The sequence below is a fragment of the Gymnoscopelus braueri genome, assembly GCF_963280865.1.
Source record: "Gymnoscopelus braueri genome assembly, chromosome: 23".
NCBI lineage: Eukaryota > Metazoa > Chordata > Actinopteri > Myctophiformes > Myctophidae > Gymnoscopelus > Gymnoscopelus braueri.
In genome coordinates this window covers 37,393,903-37,411,760 of record NC_137625.1, presented here as the reverse complement: position 1 = coordinate 37,411,760, position 17,858 = coordinate 37,393,903, and the positions used below count along the sequence as shown (strand labels likewise).

The following is a 17,858-nucleotide window of genomic DNA, read 5'->3' as shown; positions in this document are numbered from 1 at the left end:
GTTCACTTTGTGATACAAGCGTGAAAATTGGCATGAACATTCCTTTAGGTCAACTCTTTGACTTTTTTAATCGAGCCACTCAGAAATCCAAGATGGCGGCCATTTTTCAAGATGGCCGATACCTTAGTGGGCAGTTAAGTGATATGATGGTTTATTTGGTGATACAAGCATGAAAATTGGCATGAGCAGTCTCTGTGGGTCACTTGACAATAGGCCACCCACAGCTACTTGAAATTTCAAGATGGCGGCCATTTTTCAAGATGGCCAACACTTTAGTGGAGCATTTAAGTTATATAATGGTTCATTTGGTGATACAAGCATGAAAATTGGCATGAGCAGTCTCTGTGGGTCACTTGACAATAAGCCACCCACAGCTACTTGAAATGTCAAGATGGCGGCCATTTTTCAAGATGGCCACCACCTTAGTGGACTAGTTAAGCTTAAGAAATCATTTAGTTGGTGATACAAGCATGAAAATTGCCATGAGCCGTCTCAAAAGGTCATTTGACAAGAAACCGCCCACAGCCACTTGAAATTTCAAGATGTCAATCTTTAAATGATACCTTTTCTCATAGAAATGTATTGGGTTCCTCAAAAAGCTCTGTCAAGAGAGGTTGTTTGACTGTGTTTTGTCTGACTCCTCGCCCACGACCTGTCCAGTTTGGTAAGACCTGTCAGGAGTTGCCTCCCACCGGCATAGCTCTCAGGGTTCACTGAGGTAGGCCTAAACAAGCTCCCTTACCACGACAAGGTAACAGTCACAAGGGAGGATATATATATATATATATATATATATGTATATATATATATATTGTTTTTTTTTAAACTAACAGCCATTACATGTGTCAAATAAATACTAAGGGGTGGGGAAACAAAAAATAAGATGAATAAATTAGCACAGTTGTGGTGCTGATAAGCACAGTTGTGGTGCTGAACGGACAGTGCTCCAAAATTATGAGTAATGGCTAATACTGAATGGCAATAGCCACGGAACCATGACAAACGATACTAAGGAACTAAACTGAAAATGTGCTTCACTGTTAGATATGGCAGTGGAAGGCAGTGGAAGCAATGTTACAAAGTAACAACTGAAAATTACACAGTAATAGACTAGATAAAAAGTAAAACATGATGCGTCGATGTGACGAGGGGAAGCCGAGCCATAGGCCTCCACTTGAAAACACAGAGGACAACAGGGAATAACTCTGGCAAAATAAACATGCAAATAGGTTCTAGCAGGGGCAACTACATAGGCATGTGAAACTGAGTCCATATCTGAAGCAGTTACACCTTCCAGTACATGCCTTGGAGCACCCACATTTGGTCAACTCCCAACAACTCTCCGCAATAGGTGGAAGTGGAGTCCAGAAGACTTTCCACTTCTCGTCCTGTTCCACCCATCCCCAGTCAGATGGGCTCGGCATTTGTGGATGTCGCTTCAATGCCTGTCCCCACACGTATCCAGCCTCATAAGAAGTATGTTTGGCATGCTCTTTGAGTGCTGCTTGAGTTGGTGGGATCAAGTCATATTGTCTTTGCTTTCTGGCAAAGAGATCAAGCCTGGCCTCGTTCACAGTTGTGACATCGCTGGACCGGTCATACATTAGATCTTCTTGGCCTCTTGACATGGATATCTTTGGTATCTTCAGTGTCTTCAGCAGATGTAGATGCTCTCTTTTGGGTCCTTTCCAGCTCTGTGTTGTTGAACCTAAGTTTACAGCTTGAATTATATTTTGCTCTGTTTCTTGTCGATGTGCTTTCTATGCCATCACCTTCATCTAGTCGGGTTGGACTAAGTAAGATAGGCAGAGCATTGATCTTATGAAATAATGGAACATTTCTTGCAATGGTATCATAACCAGTACGATCGTGCTCTCTTTTGAATAAACTCGGCTGAATGAGTTTTTCCTTGGTGACCTGCTGACAAATTAAACATCTGTCCCAGTTAGTTTTCACAACTGTTATGATGGCTTCTGCCATGTCTGCAGCATAGGCAGAGGCCGAGGGTTTATCCTTTTACCACCTTTTACCAAGCACTTTGATGTATGGGATACAACTAAGTTCGTGCCTTAACCCTACACTTAGTTCGATCGTTCATCCAATGCCATTTAAATCCTGAGCGATCTGTACACCATCCGGTTAACTAAAACCCCATTAACCTTGGCTCGGCTCTCCCGTGCTGGCACAACCTGTCAATTCAGGTGCGGCTATCTAACTGTTTTGGGGTAAATTAGACAGCATTTGGGATACCAACTTTCAATTAGCTGACATTGAACCCCAGTGATATATCACCAGTGTGCCCTGGTAGTGCAGATATTCACTCTTATCTAATCTATCTATGATCAACAAATCAACACAACTATATTGTGATGTGTTAAAAGTTGTTCTTTAGCTTAATAATAATAATCGTCCTTAATGAAAAAAAAACATACATTTCTATGAGAAAATGTATCTTTTGAGGATCCAGGGGGTGGCCATCTTGAAAATAGAAATGTAAAGTGGCTGGGAGTGTTTTCTTGTCAAGCAACCCTTAGAGACTGCTCATGCCAAATGTAATGCTTGTATCACCAAATAAACCATTATATAACTTAATTGCTCCACTAAAGTGTTGGCCATCTTGAAAAATGGCCGCCATCTTGAAATTTCAAGTAGCTGTGGGTGGCCTATTGTCAAGTGACCCACAGAGACTGATCATGCCAATGTTCATGCTTGTATCACCAAATAAACCATTATATAACTTAATTGCTCCACTAAAGTGTTGGCCATCTTGAAAAATGGCCGCCATCTTGAAATTTCAAGTAGCTGTGGGTGGCCTATTGTCAAGTGACCCACAGAGACTGCTCATGCCAATTTTCATGCTTGTATCACCAAATAAACCATCATATCACTTTACTGCCCACTAAGATGTCGGCCATCTTGAAAAATGGCCGCCATCTTTGATTTTCAAGTGGCTCGATTAAAAAAATCGATAAATGACCTCTAAAGATGATCTGTACCAAGTTTCACGCTTGTATCACCAAGTGAACGATTCTCCCAAAATATTGCTTTTATCCGCTGCACTATGGGTTCCTGGATCCTGTTATTCTTTTTCTAGATTGTGTTACCTTGTAGGGTATAAATATAATTTAATTCATGGAACTTGTGTTGATGGTAATCTAAACATGGGCGTTTTGGGATACACAACAGCACCATAATGTCGGTTCCACAGGCCTAACAAGTTGGAGAACAATATTATACAAGGGCATGCGATCTTCACATCTCAACAGTTGTTAGATAAATACATTCAAGTTAAAAAGATTTCAGTATAGTTGATTGCTGAAGTGTTGCTGTTCAAAGCGTTTTAGATAAATGACAACTTGAAAACAAATGGGAAAGCATTCATTTAAACACTTCTTTGATGTTTATGAAAGAACGCCAGTTGACAGTTGATTTAAAAAGTGTGTGTGGGGGGGGGGGGGGGGGAGTCAAATGTAATAGTATCCTTGTCTCCAGTAAACTATTCTCTAAGGGGTGACGTAAAAATCTATGAACACTCTGTTACAGTGACGAGAGGTTTTTTAAGAGTCAACATCAAACTATTGTTATCTGGCCTCAAGTCAAAGCCACCGGAGGAAATCTATACGTCACAATAATCTAGAAATCCGGACTTGACTGGTGCTAAAGGAAACATGTTTCTGTCCCTCTCTCTTCTCTTGTCCAGACTGCTGGTATAGGAGCCTCTGCCCACTTGGTCAACTTTAAGGGCACAGACACGGTAGCTGGTATTGGCGTCATTAAGAAATACTACGGCACTAAAGACCCTGTGCCTGGTTTTTCTGTCCCTGCTGCAGAGCACAGGTACACACACACACACACACACACACACACACAAACGTGTACTACATGGAAGTTGCGCTTGTACACACATACTGTGCACGATGGATGGATGTTGTTGATTGAAAATACAGGTGGTAACTGGTAACAATTCCTGTAGTCTACACTGTAAAATCCAGAGTGTTGATTTAACACATCTAAGCTGCCCCCACCCTCACCAGGTTTAAAACCACCCTCAAAACCCACCTCTCTCATTCCCCACCTAGGCCAAAAATAAATCCCCCCCCCAAAAAAAGAGGGGGTCTTTTATAGGCCCCTGGGTGACTCGACTAAGTATGTCTGAGTGCAATCATTGAGTTTCATAATTCACACTGATGATCATACGCTGCATTTGTTGCTGTATACAGATGTTGCTCTCTCTGCATATAGATCTAATAATGGTCTCTCTTCATACACATTAGGGCTGTCAGAACGAATTTCACTATTCGAAAATAATTCGAATGTGAAAATTTTTTATAATATTCGAATGCTAAAATTGCCATTCGAATATAGATTTCTTTTTTTTTTTTTTTTTTTCCAATGCGAAAACATTGGTAGGTCACTTGTTTATAGTAACAGAGAAAGTTACGTTTTGTATGTGAGCACGTATGTGTTTATTATTGTACTACATTTACATAATTAAATTTACACAATTTACATTAAAAAATAAATTTTATATAATTATATATTATATAACATATTCGAAAATATTCGAATATTAAGAATAATAAAGCATTGAAATTCGAATGGGATTATAGAGGAGAACTGACAGCCCTAATACACATACAGTGCTAAAAAATGTAATAGTGAAAGTGAACGATTGACTGAAGAATGCAACCTACGTCTTTTGTCTTTAGTTCCTCTTCTCTGTTCTGACTCTTTGCTCCTTTATTTTTCTCTGTCCATGTTCCGTCTTCCTGCCTAATGTTTTATGGCACTGTACCAGTTTATTCTCTCTCTCTCTCATAAAAGTGCACACACATACACACATAATGATGCCTGTTTACTGCCACCAGAACAGTTAGTGCTGCTCCAGTACACCACTCATTCCCATACCTGTGTGTGTGTGGGGGGGGTTCATTGTCATGGCAACCGTTATGTGATCACCCACTGTGTTTGGTCCTCACCTCAGTGGGCGGAGTCTCAGTGAAATTCCACTTCCACACTGCAGACGTGCTAACTTACCTGAATATTACCTGCATATTAATTACATTAAATATATGCTGTACATATTTCCATGAAATGGACCGGGCCAGGGGGACCCTGAGTATAGCTGTGGTCACACATTATTTGACTTTGTGGAGGGAAGAACATGCATTGATGAAGGGCAGAAACATTAGAGACAACACACACACGGATCAATTCAAATGACTAAACGGAAAAACAACAAAAACACCTAAGAGTAATTAGTCAACTATTTACTCTGTTGTTGTCGTTGCTGCTATTGTTAGCAAAACTTGCTAATGAAGGAGAAATGGCTTTTAAAAAAGTATTTCTATAAAGAAAGTTATTTTTGCTGACTCAAGAGTTCTGGTTCAGTCTGTCTCCTTCAGTTGAAAATCTGGTCCATACTGCCCCCTCCTGGAAACTTTAGACTATTACTACTACAGTAAATGAACTGCTACTGTTCTCTCCTTCTGGTGATGCTGTTCTGTTTTATTACTTTGCATCTTATCTTACTTCCTACTTCAGTCCTTCCCTCTTTTTTCCTCCTCCTATTTCTCCATCTCAAATGTGTCTTTTAGTCTTCCAAGTTATAAATCAGATTTTTAATCACGATTTGTCTTAAGTCTTTTCAAACAGTGGATCTTTAAGTGCTATTTTGTACTTTCAAAAGTGTTTAAAAATAGCTGTTCTACAAGCTCACAACACGTTGTGAGCTTGTAGATGGTTATTTTGGAAAACACACACACACAAAATCACAATACAATATTAGCATCAGAATATCAATATCAAGGTATTTGGTCAAAAATATAGATTTTGTACATATTTCCTGGCCCCTAGTCCTGCTGTTGCATTAGATTTGGCAGGTAATTGATCTCTCTCTCTCTCTCTCTCTCTCTCTCTCTCTCTCTCTCTCTTTCTCTCCCCCTCCAGTACCATCACAGCATGGGGTAAGGATCATGAGAAGGATGCCTTCGAGCACATAATAAAGCAGTTCCCCAGCGTTCCCGTGTCCATCGTCAGTGACAGCTACGACATCTATAACGCCTGTGAGAAGATCTGGGGTGAAGACCTGAGGAGTCTCATAGAAATGCGCCCCCCTGGTGCCCCCCTGGTGGTCCGACCGGACTCTGGAGACCCTCTAGACACGGTCCTGAAGGTAGGGAGTCGGACCCCATCCATGCTGGGCATTCTGAGCAAGGCACCTTTAACCACTTTGAGCCTGGCAAGCATGTTTTTGGCATGGCATTATAGCCGAGCATGTTCTAAAATCAAATTGATTGATTGAATACTTTATTAACAAGATTGTTAACTCTTTGACTGCCAGAAATAAAATATTCTTTGCTACGCCACTGCTAGCTAAAATCTGCGTTTTCCTTACCTTTCAACACAATAAGCACTAAGATCTTGTTTCCATTGTACTCAATTCATCGGTAGGACATACAATACATACATAATAATAATACATACAATACAATACATATCGGTAAAAGCTCAGTAGCAGCAAAAGGTATATGTACAGAAAAAGGAGGGGTGGGGGCTGGGGGGCAGAGGATGCTACTACAGAGGAAATAAAAACTAGGACACCATGGGAGAAAATGCATGTCGTTCCATTTATACTGCTATGCGGCACGAATGCAATGCGAAGCTCGGTTAAGCTGACGTGCAGGGTTAGCCAGTCAGGGACTTATACTGGCATAGCGGCATTAACGTGACCTGACGCTCCGCCCATCCGTGAAGCAGACGTTTTGGCTTGGCCAATCAGAGAGATCAGAATTACAAGCTCCTGAACATACAGAGAATTTCTGCCTCTTTCTCAAACCCTAGGCCGACAGATACAGATATTTGCTCGGAAACCGTTGGTCGGTCCGAAATGCCATTCGGCTCTGCTCAACTCGGGATCATATGGGACACACGCCAAAATAGCAAATCTAAGCTCACAACGCGTCGCGCTGCGACACGTTGTGAGCTTGTAGATCTGCTATTTTCGGTCTGTGACACCCACGCACACCCATGATGACTTGTCTTAGTTCTACTGCATTGCTTCTCCACTAGTCCCTCCTAAACATTTTAGTCTACTTTTTATTTGTTGACGAAATTTTCAGTATATTTAGTCATAGTTGTAGTCATCATAGCTTAGTTTTTATTTCGTTTTCGTAAGTGAAAAAGTGTAAGTCGATTTTTTTCGTCAGTTATAGTCGACGAAATCAAGACTGGGTCGGACACTGTCCCTAGTGATGCCTGGGGCAATTTTTGTGTGACACACAGACAGACTCACACATAGATTATCGGTAGTTGCAGTTCTACATGCATACGGACAGTGGACACCGCTCATTTCTCCCTTCCTCCACGTTCTCCTCCTCATCTTTCTCTTTCCGTCTGTCTACTCTCCTCTCTCCTCTTGTCCTTCCATCAGGTCTTGGAGATTCTGGGTAAGAAGTTCATTCCCGTCGAGAACTCTAAAGGTTATAAGGTTCTTCCTCCATACATCAGAGTCATACAAGGAGATGGAGTTGATATCAACACCCTGCAGGAGGTATATACACACAAACACACAAACACACACACACACACACACACACACACACACACACACACACACACACACACACACACAACCTTAGGGAGAATTCACTCTGAAATAACACATGAATTTAAGTTCTCAGTCGCCACGACTGATTTCAGTCATTTGGATCTACAAGCCCTCAATGCGTCGAGAGCTTGTAGATGGGCTGGGCTGCTTACGGTTAATATTTTAAGATTAGAGCATTTGAGGTGGTCAAACTAGCAATGTGCATCTTCCATAAAATCCTAATGGTCTGGGATATTTCATAAAAGCAAATCTGTTAAAGCCTCAATATGTGATTTCTTCACCTGGTTGGCAGTATGAACAGCAGGAACACTACTTCATTACTACATTACTAAAACATCGTACTTTTACATATTGTGGTCGGAAATGGCGCTAGTGTGGGGGGCTCCTTTCACACAGTTTCACAGATCGTTGTGCAATTTTATTTTGTATACAAATGTGTGTGTGTGTTTCCCCATTCGACAGATTGTGGAAGGCATGCTGCAACACAAATGGTCCATTGAGAACATATCGTTTGGTTCCGGGGGAGCCCTGCTGCAGAAACTGACCCGCGATCTGCTCAACTGCTCCTTCAAGTGCAGTTACGTGGTCACCAATGGCCTGGGGGTGAGAAACACACATAGCATGGACACTGCACCTAGTTATAGCCTTGCATTGTTTTTGGTGCAGGACATTAAGCCTGTCACAATGAATACATAATCGTCTAATCGCAATTATTTTTGCATAATCGTCATAATTGTTGATTTTTTTTCCCACACATTTTCAAATATTAAAAGAAAGCAGAAATAGCAGATCTACAAGTTTGTAGATCAGCTATTTCTGATTTTTTTAATTTTAAAAATTATTTCAATAATTTAATAATTTCTTATTTTTGTTATTCGTCATCTCTGCCCTGTGCAATTTTTGATTATGCCTAAAAGGCTTCATAATATGTTCCAATGTTCAATGCCAAACACACAATTAAATCGTTAATCGCAATTATTTGAATGACAATTAATCGTCAACTTAAATTTGTAATAGTGACAGCACTAATCGTTATACAGTGTAAATGGAGTATAAATTAGGCGCATGTCTTCAACATCATCAATAATACATTTGATGTTGCACACAGAGGTTTTAACGTTCATCTGAGCTGAAATACTGAAGTGTGTGTGTGTGTGTGTGTGTGTTTGTTTGCATCGTGCTCCAGGTGAATGTGTTCAAAGACCCGGTGGCGGACCCTAACAAGAGGTCAAAGAAAGGTCGTCTGTCCCTGCACAGGAAACAGAGCGGAGAATTTGTCACCCTGGAGGAGGGAAAAGGAGACCTGGAGGAGTATGGAGAGGTGAGTGTAATGCATGCACATTGCAGACATAATACTGGATGTACATATTAGATTGCGGCCCGGACGATGCCAGATTTTGGGGTACGATCCGAGTACTAGACCATTAATTACTGATGTTTTGAGTGATATTTTTATCAAGTTTAGAATGATTAAAGTTTCTATTTGAGCAAGCAAACAAATACAAAATAAACACAAATAACATTTGAACCTGAAGTTTCAGGTGGCACCGTGGCAGGTGGTTGAAATAGTATTGAGGATGCTACGATTCTCATTAGGAGGGACAAGATCAGAAATGACTACATTAGAGCTGTGGTTCCCAAACCTTTTTGGTCGTGACCCAAAAGAGAAATTTGTCTTCCCGAGACCCAAACTAGTGAAAATAGCCGATCTACAAGCTCACAACGTGTCGCGATGCGACGCGTTGTGAGCTTGTAGATCGGCTATTTTTACTACTTCTAAAGTTTTTTTAATGGAATTTAGATTTTTTTTAAATTAATAATTGTAAAAATATATATATATATATATATATATATATATATATATTATTATTTTTTAAATATGTTTTTGTTGTTAAATAAAAGTAAAACAAAGGGATATTTACTTGAGTCGCGACCCATAAAAATGGGTCCCGACCCACTGTACACACAGACAGACACTCATTTACCCCTCTCTCCCTGTCTCTCTCTCTACCCCCCCCCCCCCCCCTCCCTTCCATCGCTCCAGGACCTGTTGTACACCGTTTTCCAGAACGGCAAGGTCATGAAGACGTACACATTTGACGAAGTCAGAGACAATGCCAAGCTCAATGAGGAAAAGCTGGACCAGGTGCTCTGAGAGCCCTTCAATGACCCCTGACCCCTCACCCCTTGACCCCATGACCTTTTTGCCTCCGACGTCACGTCAAACCCCGCCCCGCCCCCAACCACACCCCACCCTCAATGACAACTGGAGGTAGCTCGCACTGCTAATAGAAATGTCCCCCGCCCCACACACACACACACGACAAAAACAAAACCTTCTTCCTTAATCACTTAAGCCCTATTACTTCGTCATATGACGAATTGCAAAGATAGCCGATCTATAAAAGAGTTTAGATCATAACATTTACCCATTTTCTGAAATTTCTGAACGTTTTGGGAAGGTTTTCGCCTATGAGGACATGCCCAAAATAGGGAGGCCAGTTTGAAAGTGGTAAAATAAAATCCTGAATGCCCGTGGAAGGACTCCATGTACCGGTGTAGAACAGTCCGCCGACGGTGAAGTGATAAGAGCAGAGGTATGTGGGGAAAAGCTCCCTCAAACAAAAGCCCACCCATACACACACCTGAAGCTATTCCTACACTGAAGCTATTCCTACAGCCCCCCCCCCCCCACACACACACACACACACACACACATACACTGTATACACACACACCCCCACCCCCAGTTGGCACAATCCATTGCCGAGAAGAGAACGAGAGAAATGGAGAAAATATAGAGGGAAAGAGTCAAGAAAGTGTGTGTGAGAGAGCTTTGAGAGTGCGAGAAGAATAGAGAGAGAGGGAGAGAGTGGTCTGATGTGATATAAATCAGTGTTGCGCAGAGAAGCTCACAACACGTCGCATCAGGCTTTAACCACTTAAACCCTATATACTTTGTTGACCGGGGTCCCCCAGGGCAGGTCAACAAACTCCGGTTGTGGTATTATGACATGTTGAAGTGGTTAAAAGTTGTGCTTCGTCGACGACCCTGTCAGAGCACGAAAGAGAACATGACCACCAGAGAGAACGTGGAGGAAAGACTGTACACAGAAAAATCCATAGCGCTAATTTAACTCCCAAGAGCGTACAAAGGAGGTTACGCATTTGGATACATTTGTTAAATTAACACTATGGTTTTTACTGTTTAATATGAAGCCACACCCACCCCGATGACCGTGCCCTCCCCCCGCCCCTCCCCCCAGTGTATCGTGTACAGAGCTGTTTTTATTTTAAAAATGTATGAATCGACTTAACTTTTGTCTTTTATGTGAAGGAAGCAAATGGTTTTGTCTGATGGTGCACCGACAGCATTTACTGGAACAGGAGTCAGTAGAAATACCAGACATGTACTCGCTATTTGAGATTAATTTGATAATTTGTGGAATAATGCTAGCCTGGTTCTATTGGCCTTTGAAGTCTGAAAACTTTCCTTCCACACCATGCTTCATTGACTGAAGCAGTTGTGCCCAAAAATGATCAAAAGAAACTACTGAAACATGAGTACTTGTTCTTGTATTTGGATTGGCGAAACAAAACAAAATGTTATCGGTGCATCTATGTATTGTCGTTGTATTGTGGATCGTTATTCACACAACCCAATCGCCAGAGAAGAAACGTTACCGATGTGCGTTTCTGTAAACCACTTATAGGTTACATGATGCATCTCTTACGTTTCAAGGCAGGCATCCAGTGGGCTTGAGCTTGTGAGGCGCCCCCGAGCGAGCCGTTGGTCCAGTGGATTGTCCAGTTGATGCCCGTTGCAGCCGATTGAGCACCGTTTGAATTGCGTACCGCACTGGTTCAAATGGACCCTTGCAGGTCTGTAACTCTGAGACTGTACAAATGAAACCGGGTCCATTTGGTTACATTTTGTACACCGTGTAGCTTGGGGTTCCAGAGATTACTTTTTTTAAAGGCAGTCAAATCAATCATAGGGACATAATAGTAAATAATACATTCTCAGTTAAAATGTACCCAAATAAATAAATGTAGGATTAAGTCTGCATCTACAAACATTAGGGTTTGGGTCACGCAGCATTTTGATGATAAAAAAAAGTATCCAATTTTCTTTTATTTGCGGAAAGGTGCAGTGACGTTTTCTCTGGCGACCAGGCTGATTTCACATAATGCATTCATGACTTTAAAGGCCCAATCTATAATCCCAACATTAAGGAAACAGTAGTCCTTTAGCTAAAATAGAAAAAAGAAAGACTTGGAAACGACCGTTTGTCTATAATCCAATTGATTGTCAGTGCTTGCTTTTTGATGACCGGCAGAGACTCAAAGATTCTCCATTGAGTCACCTACCGGAGACTCCACTGGTCATCAAATTGCCTTAGGAATGTGACCACAAAAATAAACTCCAATAATTCAAGGGATCATGGGGTGTGCAATTGAAAGAAAATAAGTATTTTTTGGGGGTGAACTATCCCTTTAAGTTCTAAGACTGGAAAATAACCCCCCAAAAAAGCAACTTCCATTTTTTAAACTTCCCTTGATTTCCCCTGTTGAAGGCATTTAATTGAGATTATTTACCCCCATAAATACTGATTAGGTCTTTAGGTCAGTGAGTGCACTTGTTCGGCAACCTGCTCAAATAAATCCCTAGAATTGCATATAGAAGCGGCTCACGGAGCCAGTCTTCACAGGAATGGAGACGAACCGTTTGCCATGTGTTTTGATGACAGCTACATTGTGTCCATGTTAAATGTTGCTATTGATGTGTCTGCACTGGAATGAATGTGTACCCAGTATGTGCTTGCTTGGATGTTGGGTGAAAGTGTGTGCGTGTCTGTGTGTTTGTGCGTGCGTGTATGTATGATTGCGTGCACTGATTTATTCCTTTATAAAAGACTGTGGTATAAAAATTCCTTTCATGGAAATGTGTTTGCTGATGGGGGGAACAGGAGGGCTCTCTTCCTTACACTGATGGCTTTATTTTCTGCAGATGATAAGGCATTGTGACATAACTCTAGTGATACATGGTGTCAACAGGAAACGGCGAGAGATGCAGGTTCCAAAATGTCTTAAATGTTATGAAAAAGCTCAAAATTGTTTTCGGTCAAAATGGACCCAAAACATTGCCCTTTGTATTAACTGCCTGAACAACTAATGAAGGAAAGCGACCGTCAGTAGATATTGTTCTGGAAAGGTTCAAAATCCAATACTTTTTTGCCATATCAACATGAGTGATTGGAATTTGTCTGTCTTGGTGAGCTCACTTAAACAATAACAGAATAAGACAAACATTATTGCACAATTATTGAACCTGCCTAGTGGCCTGCAGTGCTTGTTTGGAGTGTTAAAGGCCTGACACACTGAAAGTGTCAGACGCTTGCGTCATCAAACGCAGCCTTTGCGTCAGTGACGCTCGCGTCAAAGCCGTTTTCATTGTGTCAGGGCGTTTATGGATGTGTGCCGTTCTGGAATCAGGATGCATCTTGTGTGAGAAGTAAAGAAATACAAAGACAAAAAAGGTTTGTTAACCAGGTGAGAGGGGTCTTTTGAGAACTTTAAAGCCCTTCTTTACTAATCTAGCCATATAGATCTCCACTAGGAGTGGGAGATCACGTCCTCCAATAATTCTGGATGCATTGCGCACTACCATGTCCAACTGTCTCCTGTTCTCAGCTGTAATATTGCCAAACCACACAGTTATTGCATAGGTGAGGATGCTCTCCACTGCTGCTCTATATATTATACAACTGTTCCATACCATCCCTGGATTTACTCCACGTTTTTTCAGTTGTCTGAACCACTTGAACGCTAGTGTCCCAATTATGGGACAAATCAGCGTAGATGGCAGATCTACAAGCTTGCAACGCGTTACATTTGCAATGCGTTGTGAGCTTGTAGATTGCCTTTATACTTTGTTTTCTATTGTTCTGTCTTTTCTTGCCCTTTATTGATCGTTGCCGTATAGAGACACATAAAACGGACGGAGAGAGATGGGGAGGGGCATGCAGCAAAGGTCCACCCAGCTTGGGAATTGAACCGGGGACTCGCTGTCAGGCATCCTATACCTATTTGGTACGTGCCTTAATCATGCCCCTGATAGATCGGCTATTTTCAACCAAGAGATTTGTAGAGGGAAAAGGGAGGGAGGGCCTAGAGGGCTGTTTTCGCTGACTGTGTGCCTACAATAGGGGCGCTAGGGTTCATGTGGTTATAAAAAGAAGTGTCTGGAGTGTTTTCTTGAGAATAGTGTTGGTGTTGTCCCCCCATTTCAAGGTGGAAGAAAACCGAGGGCATTCCCAAGAATAGAACTATGTCAACCCTCCTAGTGATAGTATTTTCCTGACCTGGGTCAAATGGCATTTAAACCCAATTATTAGCAGTTTGCTTGATATTGATATTCAACCTACTTGGAGTACCTGGACGGAGGACTATCTTCAATAGGTTTTGCATTTTACCAGGTGTAAATAGGATCATAAGATACGCCGTCTTGAGTTGATCATCTTTTTTTTCTCTCTGGTGTATCACACCCAGCTCTAAGGAATGATTCGTCACAGTGCTGAATTAAGACCGTACAGCTTTTTTTCTGTAGGAAGTAGCATAGCACACAACCAGAAACAAACGAGTGTGATTGGGTCGATCATGGAAAAGACTCTAGAATCATGAGCTGGTCTTCAAACCGGCAACCTTCAGTGTCACAAGCCCATTCCTCAGAATCGGTGGTGGAATGCCATTGTGCAGTCGTTTTGTGATGTCATAAGGCTTCTGTGAATTCACAAAAAAAGTTTTCCCTCCTTAATGAACAGACCACTACCAAAACACACTCAGCCAAACTGGTAGGTTTAAAAGCTATAAATAATATGACAACTAATCTTATTGCTGAAACATAATGCCGCTATATATTTTCTGTCTTTTTCTTTCCTTTTTCCTTTTTATTTTTGCAACTGGAATGTAGTTGTGTACAATATTGCCCCCATTTTCTTATTGCATTTAATTTTCGACATCAAGCAAACAGCAGTTGTCCTTATGTCTTTTTGTTTCCAGTGACGGGGTGCTTTTAGTACAGTTTTGATTTTACTATTTTGATACAGTCCTCAGTTCTTACCTCAGAAAACAAATCTATATTATTTTGTGTCTGAATTGTTGTAGTAAAGAGCATTACTTAAGTAAGATGCGGCCATACTGCCTCCTCATGTGTACATACAACTTATTTGATTGAAAAAGGAGTATGCACTACGCAGGTTTAGGGAGACAGACATCCTACTAGATAAAGTTATTATTTTTCGTCTAAATGACCAATTTTATACCAACAGAAAAACATTATCTAAACCTGCTTGGGTGAACTGGCAGTATGACAGTTTTTTGTGACTCTCAAAGCTTTTAGCATCTGTGTGTGCGTGTGATTGAGTGACATTTTTGTGAATGCCTCTCTGTAATGGATGGAAAAAATTGCTATGTGAATATTACTTATATTTTCTTTTCAGTTGTTTTACTTGTATGTATGTATATGTTGGTTGTCCCAAAATTCTCTCCCAACACAGACGTCTCTGATATTTTAACTAACATAACTGTTGCTATATTGTCAACAAACACAATGATTAAAGATATCACCATGTCAATTTGAAACATTCAATTCATTCAACCAATATCTTTTTAGCCACATAGCTGACCGGAGTCCCCCAGTGCTCTATACCCCCACCTGTTTTCGCTCTACACAAAATAATGGGGATGCCGATACTGATTTTTTTTGACCGATATCCCATAACCAATGAATTGCTTTGTCAAATCAATTGATACCGATATTGCAATACAAGTTTCCAGTAGGGTTTAATACTGTATAATTCTAGTTATAAGAAATACACATATTGATTTATAACAATAATAATGCAAGTGTTACCTTTTATGATTATTTCGTTATTTTTAACAGCTAGCAGGTTACTCCAGTAATTCGAGTACAAATTTCTCTTGGGGTAATAAATTGACCAGGAGTATCTATACTTTGCCTCGAGTACTGCAGTTGAGTACTTTGTCCACCACCGTCAAGCAGTTAAAGTGACTTTTTTTAACATCGACTCATCCGGCGGGAAAAGTAAGCTGAGTGAGCAGAGAGACGCCCTGCCGTTCAACACATTCTGTACAACCACAGCCTTGTGCTGTCTCAGCCATTAAAGGGATATTTCACTTTCAAAAAAACTTTTGGTCATTTTATCATCTACTCAGGGCTGTGTTTTTTCAATTACTTTTTTCATTTTTTATATTTTTGGAAAATGAAAAAAATAAAATACAATAAAAGAATAAAATAAAATAAATGAAAAAAGTAATCGGAAAAACACGGCCCCCTCACGCATTAGGAGGGCAGGGTGAGTCACCAGAACCAAGGACGGGTGTTTTTGATGAATCTAACATGGTTAGAATGGAGTCTGATAAAATGAATATCAAATATCTAAATAATGTATCAAGCAACTTAAAAACTGTCTTGGGGGATCACAAAGGCCTGAGTAGATGATAAAATGACCAAAAGTTTTTTTGAAAGTGAAATATCCCTTTAAGCAGCTTCTCTGGGCCATGGGCTGAATGTGTAAGTGCCTTGCCCAAGGGCAATGAAACTGAAGTCATTCATGAAATTCCTGAAAGATATTCAGTTGAAGTTGAAAGAAGAGTTGAGGGGGGGTGTGCCCTCCACCCAGAATTTGGTCTCTCATAATGTGTGTGTGTGTGTGTGTGTATATATGTGTGTGTATATATATATATATATATATATATATGTGTGTGTGTATGTATGTGTGTATACATATACGTATATATGTGTGTATGTGTGTATACATATACGTATATATATATATATATATATATGTGTGTGTATGTATGTGTGTATACATATACGTATATATGTATGTGTGTGGGGTGCATTCCGCACTTCTAGACATGTTGTCCATGGTCTTCATTAGGTCAGTGCAGGGTGTCATCAACCTTTTCAGGCCGTGACCCACAAAATAATCATATGAACCTTGATAATAATAAGCACTTGGAATGTAGGAGTTGACGCATTAGATCAGCTATTTTCACAATTGTTGCTTCTTTCTTATATTATTTGACAATTTGGCCAATGTTTAGTTTTTAGTATAGTTTTTAGTATAGTTTGTTGATTACTTTGGATGCAGTAATGGTCTAATTTTTTTGGTATTAAAAAGCGCCCCCCCCCAAAGATATGAGGAGGTCCTGTCATAGAGCCAGGCTGTGACAATGAATACCAGGTCTGCATGCCATGGACTCTTGACTATATGCATTGCAGATTGTCAGAACACATCATAAGCCATAATATTTCAAGGTGACAGCTGGGTCTTACCCGTGAATATTCTTCCAATATGCACACATGGATTTGGGTGAGGGTGGGGTCAATTGCCCCATTTTCATCACTACTTTTTTGTACAGACAGTCAGACATGATCTGAAGGAATACAGTTTTCCCGGTGCCCAGATTTCCCTAGTGCCCACTCTTCTCCCCCCAAAAGTGCCCACATTTCCCTAGTGCCCACTCTTCCAAGGTGTGTGTGTGTGTGTGTGTGTGTGTGTGTGTGTGTGTGTGTGTGTGTGTGTGTGTGTGTGTGTGTGTGTGTGTGTGTTTTTGTGACGTGTGTGTGTGTGTGTGCGTGTGTGTCCTCTGCTCTGAGAGTCATATGATATGACCGAGTCAGCACCATTATAATAACACAGCTCACAAAGCAGCAGCTTCAGCAAGAAGCACAAACATTTAGAAAGGGACTTTTTTACAGCCAGGCCATAGAGGGGAAACTGCGCTTGCAACAGTTCATTTGAGGAGTTGTTATCGGTTGGGTTAGTTTAAATACATTTGAATACTATGGCATTTGATCTGGTAGGCGAACTTAATCAAATTAGTCTAAACCGTTAAATATATATATATATATATATATATATATATATATATATATATAGTTCTGCCCTGCGATAGTAATAGGCACGCACAAGAACGCTCGCCCCAAAACACAGTCGCCCCGGGTCAAATTGCGGCGACCTAGGAACGGTCACCACCAGTATTCCTTAAACGTAACCTCAGTCAAAACTATGCTTATTTAAACCTTACCTTATTCTTAAACTTAACCTCAGTAAAACTATGCCTAACCCTAAACTTATTTCTAACCTTATCCTCAGTAAAACAAATACAAGAATACAAGAACCACTGGGGGCTGAGGCTGGGCGTGTGTTTTGGGGCG

At 40.8% G+C, this 17,858-nt stretch overlaps 1 protein-coding gene across 2 annotated transcripts in view; it reads left to right on the top strand.

The window, feature by feature from the left end:
* nampt1 (nicotinamide phosphoribosyltransferase 1) overlaps nt 1-10,919 on the top strand; it is a 35,349-nt gene extending 24,430 nt beyond the window's left edge. Inside the window, exons 6-12 of one of the 2 annotated variants that reach the window (XR_013932658.1) lie at nt 3,701-3,837; nt 5,950-6,175; nt 7,433-7,552; nt 8,072-8,212; nt 8,796-8,930; nt 9,654-10,634; nt 10,671-10,919. Coding sequence is in view for 1 of the 2 variants with exons in the window: in XM_080421666.1 (XP_080277792.1) it covers nt 3,701-3,837; nt 5,950-6,175; nt 7,433-7,552; nt 8,072-8,212; nt 8,796-8,930; nt 9,654-9,764 (870 nt within the window). In the remaining variant the exon portion in view is untranslated. Of the gene's footprint in view, nt 1-3,700; nt 3,838-5,949; nt 6,176-7,432; nt 7,553-8,071; nt 8,213-8,795; nt 8,931-9,653 lie in introns of both variants that reach the window. The other variant, XM_080421666.1, reaches the window with a different exon arrangement.
* The last annotated feature ends 6,939 nt before the right edge of the window (nt 10,920-17,858 follow it).